General features: G+C 32.1%; 1 protein-coding gene and 1 long non-coding RNA gene across 2 annotated transcripts; both read right to left on the bottom strand.

Moving 5' to 3' along the window:
• Positions 1–266: 266 nt before the first annotated feature.
• Positions 267–1,366, bottom strand: LOC100803173 (ethylene-responsive transcription factor 4). Its single transcript, XM_003545949.5, has one exon. It carries the CDS (start codon positions 1,233–1,235, stop codon positions 576–578), a length of 660 nt encoding a protein of 219 aa, XP_003545997.1. The 5' UTR covers positions 1,236–1,366; the 3' UTR covers positions 267–575.
• A 12,517-nt stretch (positions 1,367–13,883) lies between these two features.
• On the bottom strand, positions 13,884–14,504 carry LOC100803709 (uncharacterized). Its single transcript, XR_418299.4, has 2 exons — positions 14,141–14,504; positions 13,884–14,062 (listed from the first exon to the last, which is right to left on the bottom strand). It is a non-coding gene; the product is annotated as an uncharacterized lncRNA (long non-coding RNA).
• Between the last annotated feature and the right edge of the window lie 1,059 nt (positions 14,505–15,563).

A 15,563-nucleotide genomic window follows, 5' to 3' on the forward strand; every position in this document is an offset into this window, starting at 1 on the left:
CTTTAGTTAATTTTTTACCATGAAATTCATTTTCATCATGAAGATGGGAGCGAATTGAGAATGTGGCACTGTGCCACCAGTCGTGTAGTTACATAGCCCACGCACCATTGGACGTTGGAGTCACCTTGAAGGGAGAGGTAACAAGAGCCACCTGTCAATCAAATCAACGCCAACAACAACGACCATTACTACCAAGTACGCTTCACCCACAGCTTTTCTTTCCTTCCCCATTCGTATTTAATTGAAAATGTATATCACAATCAAAATAATTCAAACTTTCCGTGTTAATTTCATTGAACCAAATTATGGCTGCAACCAAAAAACATTACACCGTAGTAAAATATCAATCAAAACGAAAGAAAAACCGGATGAGCGCTTCGTGATTTAAGAAAAAACAGCATGAAACTGGTGGTTCCTCTGTCGCAAAAAAATAGAGACAATCATACCGACTACGTATTCACATAGTATTTCTTTACCTTCCCTTCCCTTCCTTCCTTATCGAACGCTGCTACTTTCTCTACTTTAAAAAACAAAATTAGAAAAAGAAAAACTCAAGGCATGAGTCAGATTCTGGATCAAGCGATCTCATGTGGAGGAGGATGGTTAAGGTCGAGATCGAACATTCTAGAACCGTTCCCCTTAACAACGCCTTCGTTATGATTCAGATCGATAACGGAGGACGAGTCCGAGTCGCTCGTCGTCGCGTGGTACTCACTCGCCGCGACGGGATGAGGATTGTAGCCAAACGCGAAGCCACGTGGACCGGCCATGCCGGCGCGTAGGACGGCGTCGAAGTACATAACCTGGTTCGCCGCCGGCACCGCGCCGGGGAAAACCGGGAACTGGTTCCGGAAGGGGAATCGAGCGGAGGAGACGGCGACGGGGGCGAGGTTGAGGTCGAGCGGAGAGGAATCGGCGGCGACGTCGCGGTCGCGGCTGGAGGACTCCACCGTGCTGCTTTGGCTAGGGCTCGCGTTCTTAAAATTTTCCGAAGGGAGAGGGAAGTTTGTCTTCGCCTTAGGGCCGCGAAACTCCCGCGCGGCGGCGTCGTAGGCACGGGCCGCCTCCTCCGCGGTGTCGAAGGTTCCGAGCCAGACGCGGGTCTTCTTGGCGGGATCTCTGATCTCGGCGGCGAACCTCCCCCACGGTCTCTTCCTGACTCCACGAAAATGCAGGTCCTTCACCCCGGCGTTACCGCTAGGCTTAACGGCACTAGTCTTGTCCCTGGGCGCCATCGTAATTGCAGAGACGGAGAGGGTGAGGGTGAGAGTGGGAGGGAGCAGGTGGGCATTTTATAGATGGGAATCGAAGAAAGAAAGAGTCAAGGATGAAGTTTGACTTGTGGGAATATGGGCAGCTTTCTTTTTCTTTAATTGGCGACACTGTAATAGCGTGATAAATAAGGAAGGGGATAGTACATACGTAGAAAAGTTGACCAAGACAAACCAATCTAAACAAAGGAGCATCATCATGTGGACACGCGTCTGCACCTTAACCTCACTATTGTTTGATGGATTTGATTTGATTTTCATCCTATGTTTGAGATCGTCTCATATTTACATGCTACTCTATTAAAATACATTGTTCCATGGTGCGATACAAATATAACAGGTTTATTTGTTAAGATCCAAATGTAACTTAATTAGTGAGGTTATGTTGTGTTGTGTTAACCACTCTCACCTTCTCCTTTCCTTGTTAGTTCCCGCTGCGCCCCCTGCGACCATCCCGCCCCTCATGTTATTCCCTTTTTTTATTAGCTTAATTTCTCTGAGAATAATTATCTATTTAATTAGTCAAAACAAGTTATGCTACCCAGATCACCTATTTAGTACTTAGTCATAATTCACGAGGTATTAAATTATGTAAATTTTGAAATTTGAAGAATGACGGATCAGACGACTTTTTTAATTGTAATAAAATACTATTTCATAACTGTTGTACATTAGATGATATTATTATTTTGTTTTTGACATAACTACTCGTAATTATGGACGAGTTTTTCATGTATGATTACAGGGATTCAAATAAAATGCTTAAAATTAATTTTTCTATGTAAAATAAAATTATTTTTTCTGCATAGACTGTGTACTTAATTATTCTTGTGTGAGTTTCAAAATTCCTATAAACTAATGTTTAAACATATGGACTTATTTTGATCTCAAATTTCATCAATAATTTACACGACAAATAAGTGATGCGTATATTTTTGAGACGTACACAATTTAGAGAGTTCTAGAGTTTCATTTTCAACACTGTCTCCGTTAGGCATTCTCGTTATTATTATTATTTTTTTCTTTTTAAAGAACATTTCACACATTATTCATGTAAATAGCAAAAATTATTGTCTCAATCATCTCATCCTACTTTTTTTAAAAAAAAAAAATCTTTAGCTGTATATTTGATCTTCAATCTTGACCGTCCTTTTCTTTCTCCTCCCATATATCCTCCTTTCAAGATAGTTTACTTTGATGCACAATAGTACATTAAATATAGGTACACCTTTTAGCAGAAAATTGAACCTTAATTTACCACATTCTGCTGTAACTAACCTCTTCCCTACACCTAATCCCAGTTGGTAATTCTTAATGGCCTATCTCTTTCAATTTATCATATCTTATCTTTATTTCTATATTGAATTTCAATATTTTTTTAAAAAGGAATTTATTAATAATTTTTTTATGAAAACGAAAATGTTTCATTCTCACCTCCCTCATAAATCCATATTTTTTAATTAACAATCTTAATTTTATATCTGCAAAATATTTTTATTCTCCTTTATGGGAACTTTTGTACCAAACATATCACGTTAGATTATTTTTTACCAAACATATGGCACCTCAGTGTATAAGAAAAAATCCTTGTAGGTTTCGGCTAGCATTAATGAACGTTAATTTATTAATATACGTTTAATTCAATGTTTACGCAATTATAGGTCCACGTCTACCATCTACAAGTCCATATATATTGTGGCTGAGTCGTTTACAAGAACTACAGATCCGAGTTGAAGCAGAGGAGCATGTGTTTATAGTGTCAAACAAGGTGAAAACGAAGTAAGAACATAGAAGCATATAGTCAAACTTCGTTTGCTATGAAACGGCAATAATTTCTCTGTTCTCCACCAAGTGAACACGCAAGCTATTGGAGTAATAAAAACCCACAAACACAAAGCAAGAAATAGACAGGCTCCATTAATAAGTGACAGAACCGCTGGCCATTATTTACACAGATACCTTAGAGGGGAAATTCACAGGGATTCTTGCCGATTGATATTGATTCATGTGAGATTGTGACCTGTTTTAGGAATGAAAACAAGCTAATTTTACCAACAACAAAAAAATGTTTTTATTTGGAATAGAAGTAATATATAAATAAAGATTTTATATACTTACACTTCAATTTTTTTTAAAAAAAAGTCTCACGTGTTCATTATTTTTTAGTGAGGTAATCTCTCAAATTAATTCAGTGAGCCTAACAATGCAATAAAATAAAAAGATAGATAAAGAATGAATTAAAGTGAAAAAATGTTTGAATTTATAGGAACAGAAAGAAAAGAAGTGGTAATATCTATGAATTTAGATAAATGAAATAGAGAGTAAAAAATAAATAACTTATACAGAAAAATATTTATATACCAAATAAAACAATATCATCCTTTACTCTATGTATTTTTCTCGACATAAAATTACTTATTATTTTATTATATTTTTATGTTTTTAATAAATTAAAACAAGATAATACAAGAAGAGAGAGAGAGAGAGATTTTTTCTCTCATTTTACTGTCAATCTGAGAATAAATATTTTTTGGTGGTTCCACAAAAAAAAAATATTATTTTTCGTATAAAAAAACAATTATTTTTTTCATTTATTATCACATATCCTTTCTTTTTATTTGCTTATGTTATTTCAATATAATCAATCATAGGGCTAGATGTCTAAGAACTTACTCACCGTATAACTGATTTCAAAAAATTGAAAATAAATTAAATTGTTAGTTTAAAAATTGAAAATGAAATTCATATTTTTTGTTTACACTTTAGTTCGATTTTCACTTCCGAATATTCAAAATTAAACTATAAAACAAAATCAAACTGTAAAAATATTTTATAATAATTTATTCTATTATTATCTTAAAACTGCTCTGTTTCAGATTATTATTTTTTAGAAATAGAGTGACTAAATTTTTAATTTTATAAATTCGACTAAAAAATAATTCAAACTTTGAATTATTCCCTCTTTATTTAATTCCTTTGATTTAATTGGTTACATGAATGCACAAAATTGACGACTATACATAAATTTGTTTCCATTCAAACAAATTAACAAGTGTTCATGACTCAACTTATTAATATTCTTTGGCGCCCTCTTGCACCGACCATTAAACATTGAAAATAGTTAATGCCTTGTAAAAAAGTATGTTCTTATTTCACTTGGCTGAGAGATGTCTGATTTTTAAAGTGATACAAGCATAGTACTAGTGAACGTAGACATTAGCACGGTTAATGACATTATTGAAAATTGTTTCAGTTAAAAAAAAATAATTACTTGATATATTTTAATGTAAGAAATATATCTGTCTCCGATTAAAATTGTTATTTTTGTTTTCTAAACAACTGCACCTAATACATAAAATAAAATAAAATAAAAACATTATTTAGTAATTATTTTTCAAGTAGTTAAAGAATTTAATAGAATACGTAGAGCAGAATTTAACTAATATTCTTATATAAAAACTATTTATTCTAGTCTGTGTTGAAATTGATTGAAAAAATAAATTGATACATTTTACATTGAAAAAAAAATTAAACATTTTATTTTACTAAATCTGGCACTTGGGACCCTGTCTCTCTCTGTCTATATATATATATATATATTTATTTAATTGAGATTCTTAACAAAGAAAAATAATTAAAGGAGATACAAGGAAAACTATTTTGATTGTGTTTGAAGAAAAAGGGGAACTTGTGAAGACAGAGTCAAGTGATCCACTATATTACCTCTAGAAGGGAGCCAGGAGTGAATGGTGATTTCAGGTTTGAACTTTCAAGTTTTTTTTTTTATATCAATTAAGAAACTTTTTATGAATTAAAGGACTTACTCTTATAAAAAAATATATTAAAAAAATAAATTAAAAATCAAGCTCAACATATATTCACTACCAAAATATCTTCCATTATAATTTATCCATGGATGGGATTTTAAATCTAAGGACGTTCATTAACGATTACAATAAAATTTGTTTTGCAAAATATTAGTAATAATTTCCAGAGTGGTTGGAATATGTTGTTGATCCGAGATTATGTCATATCATATACATACATATATGTGGGTTGTCCCACACGGCCACAGAACATTTGGGGCGAAATGTGGGGTCCACAGTTGGGTTTTGACGTGAAATTCTTGCGTGTTCTGTTCTGGATACAAGAATTTCTCTATCTTTAACCGTACTGTTATTTTAGTTGCACTTAGCAGCATCCATAAGGACATGTCCAACACGTGTCGACAACGGACAACCCATTAACAACCTTCGGTCATTGGTCTCACAACATTGAACACGTGACTGACACGTCTTCCCTTTTCCCATTTTTTAACTCAACTCAACACAGTTATTTATGGCTTTAAAAACCAAGCAATACTAATTATTTTATCTAAATATTTAAATAAATTTTCTACTGCAATTTAACGTTTTTAAATTTTAAAAAAATATTTATAATACTACTAATAACTTATATAATTATTACTAAATATTAATAAATAGTGTGAGACGAAACAAATTTTTTATTATATTAAAATGAAATCAGAAGAAAGACAAGGATTTAGCATTTTACAAGAAAAAAACATCAACAATGGCTGCTACGTGCTAACTGGGCTCCTTCGTGTCAAACGCACACTACCGTCTTCATTAAACGTGCTAACGGATGAACTTAACATATTTATCAATATAATAAGCTTTAGTTTCATGCAGAAACCTCTCGGTCACCCTTCCCTTGAACCTGAACTGGTCCAGAGAGATGAACCCGCACCGCATTTTATAACCTTCGAACCGAAACCCCCCAACTCTCCATGGAATTCCAGAACCTAAACAACTCAAGAGCGTATGAATTGACCGATTGGCAATTCTTTAGACGCTGCTGCGGACCAGTAGAGAAGTGCTTTTTTTCTTTAAGCCGGTAAGGTAATTCCGTGTCAGATCCATGTCGAAACGAATACGTAAAAGGAGAGATTGTAGCTTACTCGAAAGGGATCGAGTCCATGTATCTAAACCTAGCACCTCTTTAATTGTGTTTTGTTTTTATTTATTTAAAAGTCATTTTATAAATTATTTTGAAGTACATTTTTTTTTAAAATAAAACAAAAAAGTCTTTTGTTAAGTATTAATTTGATAACTTTGTTTCGAAAGTATTCTTTTTTACGTTTTTCTTGTTTGCTTAATTGTATGTTGTGGTAAGAAAAACATAATAAAAATAGAAATAATTTATAAATGTTTTGGTTTTTAGAATGATCGACAATTATCACGAAACACGCTTATGTCTTTTAGGCTTAACATTTGAAAAATAATGCATTGTTCGATCAAAATGATCAATCGTTACTATGAAGGAAGGATAATTGGTTAAAGGGTATCCACGCCTTGGGCTCCATATATGAGAGCTAACTTATTGGCCTATATGATTGAAAGAATGAAAGTAACTAGGATGACAGACATAAAAGATTAATGACAATAGACTAAGAGATGCAATTATAGAATGACTTGGTGATTAAGATATTCCCCACACATTATCTGACACTTGACAAAATAGACAACATCATCAGTCAGTGTATGGGAATGTGGCAACGAGGCAAAGGGAACATCGCATTCTGACATGTTAGGGAGACGAAGCAACACTGTCCTAATATATCATAAGGGTTGATCGACGCTGTCACGCAGGAATCACAGATGTAGCACCCATATGTATTAGACACTTGGCTTGTGATATAAAGACAAAAGGGATTACCTCAAAACCGTTAGGGAACACCCACTATAAATAGAAGGGTCACCACCTTCATTGCAGGTTCACGAGTAAGACAAACAACTTGCGAAAGTCTTTCTGGGTTACTTCGACTCAAGGACTCCTCCATAGGCAACCATGTTTTTTTTAGCATGAACAATTTTCAATTTTTAATTTTAAAAAATAAACTAAATAAAAATAAGTTTGAAAATTATTTTTTAAAAAGAAGTTTCTAAAACAAATATTTTTGTTTTTTTAATTTTAAAATAAAACATAATTGTTAAAAACAGTTATTAAATAGGATTTTTTTCGAGAAAAACAAATTGGTATAATAATATATATTTTTCATAAATCTGGTATTTTTTTTCAAGTTTGGAGGAGTTAATTAAATTCCTTTATTTTTGAATCATCATAATATATATCTGCGCTTAGTTCTCCTTTTTGAATTTTTTTATAAAGAGTATAATAACCTCTCTTAATTTTTTTAATTTAACATGATTGACAAATTATAACGTTTTTTATTGTTAATTTTTCGATAACTCTCACACTACAACACCTTATACGATGATATTTCACTCAAGATTCGACAACCAGTTTTGACACTACTCGATTGTTCTCAAGATCATTGATTGTCTTCAATCACATGCTTTTTAGGAAACTTGTTGAAAAGTCACTCATCTCATAACTACTTTAAGTCAAGCACGTTTAACTGTAAAATCCTTAAGTGATAGACTAATGAAAAGTAGATGCATCTTGTTGGTATAGATAATATCAATTAATTTCTTTAAGTCATTCTCAATTGTATAGTTTCATACGTGTATTCATTTCATTCTGGTATGATTCGTTCGGAATGTTACACAGATGATCATATTTCTTAAATATTTAGTTAGATGTTTAATCCTAAATTTCATGTGTATAGAAGAATATTTGTTGAAAAGTATCACTTCTTAGAGGATTCTTAATACCTTGAGAGATTAGGCTATGTTAATGTGACTCAACTTATATTTTTTTCAATGTTAAAAAGGTTTTAATACTTGCCTGAATAATTTGTTTCTATTGTTTTTTTTTTTTTTTGAGAAATTTTAAGAACACACTATTGTAGATATATTTTTTTATTGGTTAAATTTATTGAAAATGATTAATTTTTGTACATCATACATACAAATATTTGTTATCCAGATATGGATGCAAGTAGTCCAAAATACTTTATCACCTTTATAGACAATTATTCACAATATATGTATCTCTACTTACTTCGTACTAAGGATGAAGCTTTGGATGCCTTTAAAATTTTTAAGGCTGAAGTCGAGAAACAATGTGAAAAGCAATTAAGATCGTGAGATCTGATCGAGGTGGACAGTACTATGATAGATACACGGAGAATGGACAAGCACCTGGTCTATTTGCGAAGTTTCTTCAGAAGCATGAGATTGTTGCTCAGTACACTATGTCTGGTTCTCCGAATCAGAATGGTGTGACAGAAAGAAGAAACTGAACTTTAATGGACATGATAAGAAGTATAAGAAGTAACAGAAAACTTCCTCAATTCTTGTGGATTGAAGCATTAAAGGCGGCTGTGTATATATTAAATCGAGTTCCAACCAAGGCTGTCTTAAAGACACCTTTCGAGTTATTCAAAGGGAAATCGAGTTTGCGACATATACGCGTTTTGGGATGCCCATCTGAAGTGAGAGTTTATAACCCACAAGAGAAGAAACTAGACCCAAGGACTATTAGTGAGTATTTCATTGGATATGCTGAAAAGTCCAGAGGGTATAGATTCTAATGTCCATCACATAACACTAGGATTATGGAATCAAGAAACACAAAATTTCTTGAGAATGACTTGATTAGTGGGAGTGATCAATTTCAGGACATTGCTTTTGAAGCTCAACCCTCTAGCTCAAGTGACAGATTGATTGTCATTCACACCCCTTAAATACAAACAGGTGTTAGACAACCAATGATTGAAAATCCACAAATTATTGGAAACAATCATACAGATCAAATTATTGATGAGGAATATCAAGATAATGTTGAACAACCAGTTGAGCAACAAGTTTCTCAAGAAAGTGATGAGGTAACATTAAAAAGATCTACTAGAGTCAAAAGGTCAGTAATTCCTAGTGATTATGTAGTGTATCAGCAAGGATCGGACTACAACATTGGAACTGCAAATGATCCTAAAACGTTTTCATTGGCCATGAGTTCTAAAGAATCAAACTTGTGGCACAATGCCATGAAAGATGAGATGGATTCTATGGCGTTTAACCAAGTCTGGGATCTCATACAATTGCCTAGTGGTGTAAAAGTCATTGGATGTAGATGAATTTTTAAAATCAAGAAAGACTCACAAGGCAACATTGAGAGACATAAGGCAAGACTTGTTGCCAAAGGGTTCACTCAAAGAGAATGAATTGATTACACAAAGATTTTTTTTTCTCCTGTATCTAATAAAGATTCATTCTGAGTAATTGTGGCATTAGTAGCTCATTTTGACTTTGAGTTATATCAAATGAATGTGAAAACGAAATTCCTTAATGGTCATCTAGAGGAAGAGGTTTACATGAAATAGCTTGGAGGATTCTCCTCTACTAAAGGTGAGCATTTATTTTGCAAGCTTAATAAATCAATCTATGGATTGAAACAAGCCTCCCGCTAATGGTATCTGAAGTTTCATGATGTCATCACTTCATTTGACTTTCAAAAGAACATTGTGGATCAATGTATATATCAAAAGGTGAGTGGGAGTAAAATTTGCTTTCTTGTCTTATATGTAAATGACATTTTGCTTGCAACTAATGATAAGAGTTTACTATATGAAGTGAAACAAATTCTCTCGGATTTTAAGGATAATATAACATTTTAACAAATTTATTCAATTTTTATTATATTTTTTCATCTATTTCTCTTAAACCAAATAACTCATAATTTCATTTTATTCCTCTCTTATTTCTCTTTTCTTTGATTATTTTTCTTTTATTTCTACCTATTTTATTACTCTACTCACAACCAAACATACCATACAATTCATAAAGTTAACTGCCCCTGCGCCCCCAATCAAAATTTACGAGCAGCATATCAATACCTTCAAAAGAATCAATTTTAAGTTAACCATAAGCAATTGATATTATTATTTTTTCTATTGAAACCTGCTGGCCGGCCAAGTTTAATTAATTCAACTTGTATACGTTGGGACTTTCCTGATTCGTGGTGAGAGGTTTGATCTTCTTAAATTCTATTCCCTTGTGTTCCTTAAACTAACCACAATTTCAACTGCATGAATATTATTGTAAATTTACGACTAAAGCGAACTGCGTATCCAAATGTGAACCTTTGACTCCATAATAAATTGGCACCGAACCTTGACATGAAATTGTTTTTTTTTTCCCTAATTTGTCGGCACTAGGCATTTATAATCTATTCCTTTGGCATATCTGGTTGAACAAGCAAGAATTAAACTGACTTAGTTCCGCAAGAACAAAAATCACCATTCCCCGATTATTCTAGTGGTCTTCAAAACTTCTTCATTATTCATGTATGCTTGATATCTCAGCGAAGCTAAATGTGAAAAATAAAACGAGTACGAATTACGCTACAAAACGAAAAAAATTAAAGTTTGCTACCTTGAAGGGCAAAATCATGTTAAAAATTTAGAGTTAACATACTTTTTTTTATCAATAAATATTAATTATTAATTTATTATTTTTTCAGTAGAAAAAATTAAATCCATATTTTTTTTTTCTTTCTTAATCATTCAACCAACTTGTATTTCTTACAACATGTATCTCAGAACGAGTGCACATCGTGAATATGCTATCTAGGCTTGCACTTGCCGGGAAAATAAAAGAAATTGACCTGACAAACATATAAACCCAACGCGAAATAATGACTCTTAGATAAGTTAAAGAAGCACACCCTAATTGAATAAAATTTGGTAAAGGCAGTTTTCTTTATTCCTTTTTTTGTTAATTTCCCCCCATATGTTTTTAACATAAAACTGTTCGTTAAGAGTAGCCTTAAAAGAATCTAAATTAGGTAGACAAAATTGTTTGAGTGGACTTAATAGTAACCGTGCATCGCCTTAAACACGAGGAAGACAGGAAAGTATAAATCCTTTATTACAATATTTTTTTTTTTCCTTCTGAAACCTGCATGACTAAAGAAATTTATTGATTGAGTTAGCTACAGAAAAGAATCATTACTGTAAATGTAATTTTTATTTTAAATCAGCCTCAATTAATTTGGATAAAAAAGAATTTGTTTGTGTCCTAAAAAAAGTTTTTTTATGGACCATAATTATTCTCCACATGAACCGGAAGGAATAAGGGATCCTTATAGATAATTATTTTTTTAATATTTAACGTAACTGCATATTTATGATTCAAATTTAAGATCTTAATTTACTTATTCTTATTGATTTTTATGTTCGGTGGTTAAAAGAAGTATTTGCTTGTACATACTTAATTAAAATGTTTTAATATATCAACATGTGCTTAATTTAAGTGAGATTAAACTTTACTCTTATAAGTAAAATCTTAAATTCGAATCACGTACACGAAAAAACATTTATAAACTTAGAATACTCTCACTATATATTGTTCCATTCCTCTCCCAAAAGTCATACCGATCTCTTATTACAATGGGATAAAGCTTGCCTTTCCTCTTTCTTGCTTACAACTACTCTTGTCCAACTAAGATCTCAAACACTATTCTTAGGCACACGCTTTCCTCATACCCTTAAGATGTCATAATTCATCGTAATAGCAACATATAATCCACATCTAATTGATGGCATACATGTTATTTATTCACTTTACACGTTGTTGTGATAAAAATTAGTTTTTAATAAACTTGGTGAATACTTTATATCAATATTAAGTAAAATAAAAAAAATCGTTATAAAAAGTATGATTAGACCAAACACTTAATATAGTAGCTAGATGAGTCAACCACTCATAAGTAAACTTATACAAACTATTAATATCCTTACGTTAAGTAATTAAAAAAAATAGTTTTGGGGGGCATTAACTTGATCCGCTTGTGTGTTTACATAAGCAGAGCTATCATGACGGGCTACCCACATAAAAACAAATCTTGCCTCATTAGGGTGGCTTTTACAAGGCCCGCAACATGGATGATGGATGGATTTAGATTTTTTTTTTAAATGTTTATACATTTAAAAAATTTAAATTTGACTCTTGGTTCATAGATTCGAGGGTTGTTCCCAAACATAAATTGAGTTGAGTTCAAGCTAAAAAAAAGAAGTCTATATCAAGTTCAAGTTAAACTTCAAAGCTATGAACAAGGAATCCACTATATGATAAAGTTAAACTAATTGGGCGGGGCCTAGGCCCATTCTAATAGTTTTGCTTTTGTATCAAACACAAAAACATACTAAAAGTGCCAAAAATTAATCTAGCCTTACATACAAGTATTCTGCATTGGGATTTAAAAGCATTTCGAGTGTTTCTAAAGCTTACTATTAAAGAAAACAATATAGATTTTCTGTGTCGACAATTGACACCAGACATTGTTTCCCCCTTCTCAAAGTACTTCTTTTATGCAATTATACAAAATCACTTCCAACCTCACTGTGTATGTGATTAGATGTATTGCAAATTTGATTATGGATAATATTGATTGTGTATAATTGATGGGTTAAATTAAGTTTGAACTGAAGTAATTTATGTATAGAATAGGCAAAACGAATATTATCAATAATTGTAAGACAAGACTTAATACAAGTGTGTCAAATCAAGCCAAAGAGTACATTGATACAGTTTTTATCTTGAAATAAAGTTTTGTAGCAAAACTTTAGCGCAACACCGATTTTAGAGTTGAAAAATCCTGTTTGAGACAGGATGCAAAAGTATAACCAAACATCTTGAAAAATGGCCGAAGGCACGTTTAGTGTTGCAATTGCAAACATGGGGTTTGAGCCATGCCAATGTCTATTTAAACATGTACTAAGTGGCTGCTAATGCTAACTATTATCACAACTCCTTAATGGTGTAGTGTACATTATTGCGTATAAGAGCATAGGTGTACAAAACACCAGGGCCTGGAAATGAAAATGGAAAGCACAGTTCGCATTGAAACAGTGTGCTCAAAGAATTAGAATAATAAATAAAAAAAGTATGGTCAAAGAATTCTAGGAAGAAAGGCATAAAATCAAGATAGTTCTGTACTTTCCGTTGTGTGATGCAAATGATCTACCCCCTCCTCTTTCTTTAAGATAGATGTTGTTTATAAATCCATGGTTCATCTAAATTAAAGGTTCACTCCATCCACTTTAGGTTTCAGAAGAACTAACCCTCGTGCTTATCAATTGTCTTTGATAGTCTACTCATTGAAGTAGATTACTACAAAACCATTCACCAAGTATTCCTCCTCCACATTGATATAGATTCTTAGATTGAACCTTTTCTCATAAGCTTATACTAGTTTACCGCATTACTTGTTGCTTTCCTGTGACCAAATTGCAAAAAATCCAAAATGAATAAGGACGGAGGGGAAAAAACAAAAGTAATTCAACTTTCAACTTCATTCCCGTCAGACGGAAGCTGGTTAAAGAGGAAGCGAAGGAACCAATGGAAGATAGCAGAGTTCTTCACCACCCCAAATTCTACCAATACTTAATGTTACAAATTCTTGAATTTGAACATATCACGATTTGTCACATGTAGGAAACTAGTGCCCCATTTCCCAAACTCACAGCATATATGTCACAAGATCATGGTATTTGTACTTGCACAGCAGTCACCGTAGATGGTTGGCATTGGCAAGTTGAGAGAAATATATAAATTGACATTAACATTAATTCATTCTGATAAAATAAAATCAAGCTGAATTTTTTGTTGATGCAAGAAATAAAATATTACAAGAATAAAACATTCATTTGGGTGAAGGAGATATTCAGAGCTTCAATTTATTTATTACATACCATTGTGGTCCATCCTATTCATTCCTACGCTAAAAAGTAAAAGTAAAAGTAAAATAATATGAACTTTGCGCGCATCCAATTGTTTTTGGTTCTCCTCACGACTCTACTCTACCACCCAACGAACCCCAAGAAACTGCATATGCAACACGGAAGCAAAATAAGAGCTGGCCATTAATTAATTTGCAGAATGAAGAAAAATGAGTATATGTACCTGAGAGAGAGAGAGCGGAGAGCAATGTGTTGGGTGAGAGCATGGAAAAAGAAATGGGCACCGTGAAGGAATACCACCACTCCTGTGCAACCTAACACCAACACTTCCATCATCTTTCTTTAATTTCCACACTTCAAACAAAGCTTATCAGACAAGGGTTATGGTTGACACTTAACAAAACATAATCAAATGATTTTATTGTGTGGATTCAATCATTTTAAGAGGAAAAGGTCGGTTCAGTGCACCGCTCCTTCCTCAATATTTTATACACCATCATTGTCTAACAACCATTCATTCACCAAAAGTAATAAACTAAAATAAATGTTGTCTAACAGTTAGCTATATTCTCAATTCTCAATTATTGCCAAAGCTTTACTTGTGATTTAGGGTGGTTTGGTTGTGTCCAAATGATAAACAAATTAAAGGAGAGGAATTTTAAAAAAAAAATGTATAGGTGCACAGCCCTTTCTCTTTTACTTTAATTTAAATATTTTTTTATATTTCTTTTCCATTCATTTCTGTTTAACACAACCAAACTACCTCTTAGGTTTAAGTTACCCACGCGATACCTTAAATAGAAACATAAAAACAAATAAATAAATACAGACAATGTATATGCATGGAGTGGTAAGTTTGTTAATATCAACATGGAATTGTTTAGAGTAGGATTGAATTCATATACTAGTATTTAAGAAACGTCTCAAATTTAAGTATCTTAGATGAAAAAATATAATTAGAATAAAAATGATTAATACGTTATATTTATATTAATGTTATGATGACACATAATAAATTTATTTATTTATCTTCTGCTTTGAGAGTATAGGTATTTTTTGGGTGACACAATTCTTCATCAAATATTTAACAGAATTATATATCATGACTCAAATTTAAAATTATAGATTATATAAATTAAAACAATCTACACCAATTAATCTATATATATATATATATATATATATATATATATATATATATATATATATATATATATATATATATATATATATATATATATATATATTCTTTTGCCGCATAAACACTTTTGCTTTGATATCAACTTCTAATTCATTTCCTCTCTTTCTACTCTTATGGGGAAGGGAAATTATTTTCACCAACATGCATGGAATATTGGAATTTGCTTAAATTTTTCCAATTAATGGGACTCGGCAGTTGCATTCTTGATAACACCTATTAATCCTCAAAATAACTCTCAACTCATTTAATGTGCAAACAACAATTTCAAGCCTTTTATTTGTCCTTCATTTTACTTTTTTTTTTGTCTCTCTTAGATGTCATGGAAACCTCATTATTTTTCTAATCCAGTTCCTCACTTTCCACTCATATGAAGATGAGAATTCCTTTCAACATCTTACTTAAATTTATCTAATTAAGGAGTTAGTGGTTATTCTTAATAACAATT

This window comes from Glycine max, chromosome 15 (assembly GCF_000004515.6).
Source record: "Glycine max cultivar Williams 82 chromosome 15, Glycine_max_v4.0, whole genome shotgun sequence".
NCBI classification, from domain to species: Eukaryota; Viridiplantae; Streptophyta; class Magnoliopsida; order Fabales; family Fabaceae; genus Glycine; species Glycine max.

Bases quoted from the DNA above. Each gene is read 5' to 3' on its own strand.
- LOC100803173 (XM_003545949.5), bottom strand. From the start codon at position 1,235: ATGGCGCCCAGGGACAAGACTAGTGCCGTTAAGCCTAGCGGTAACGCC.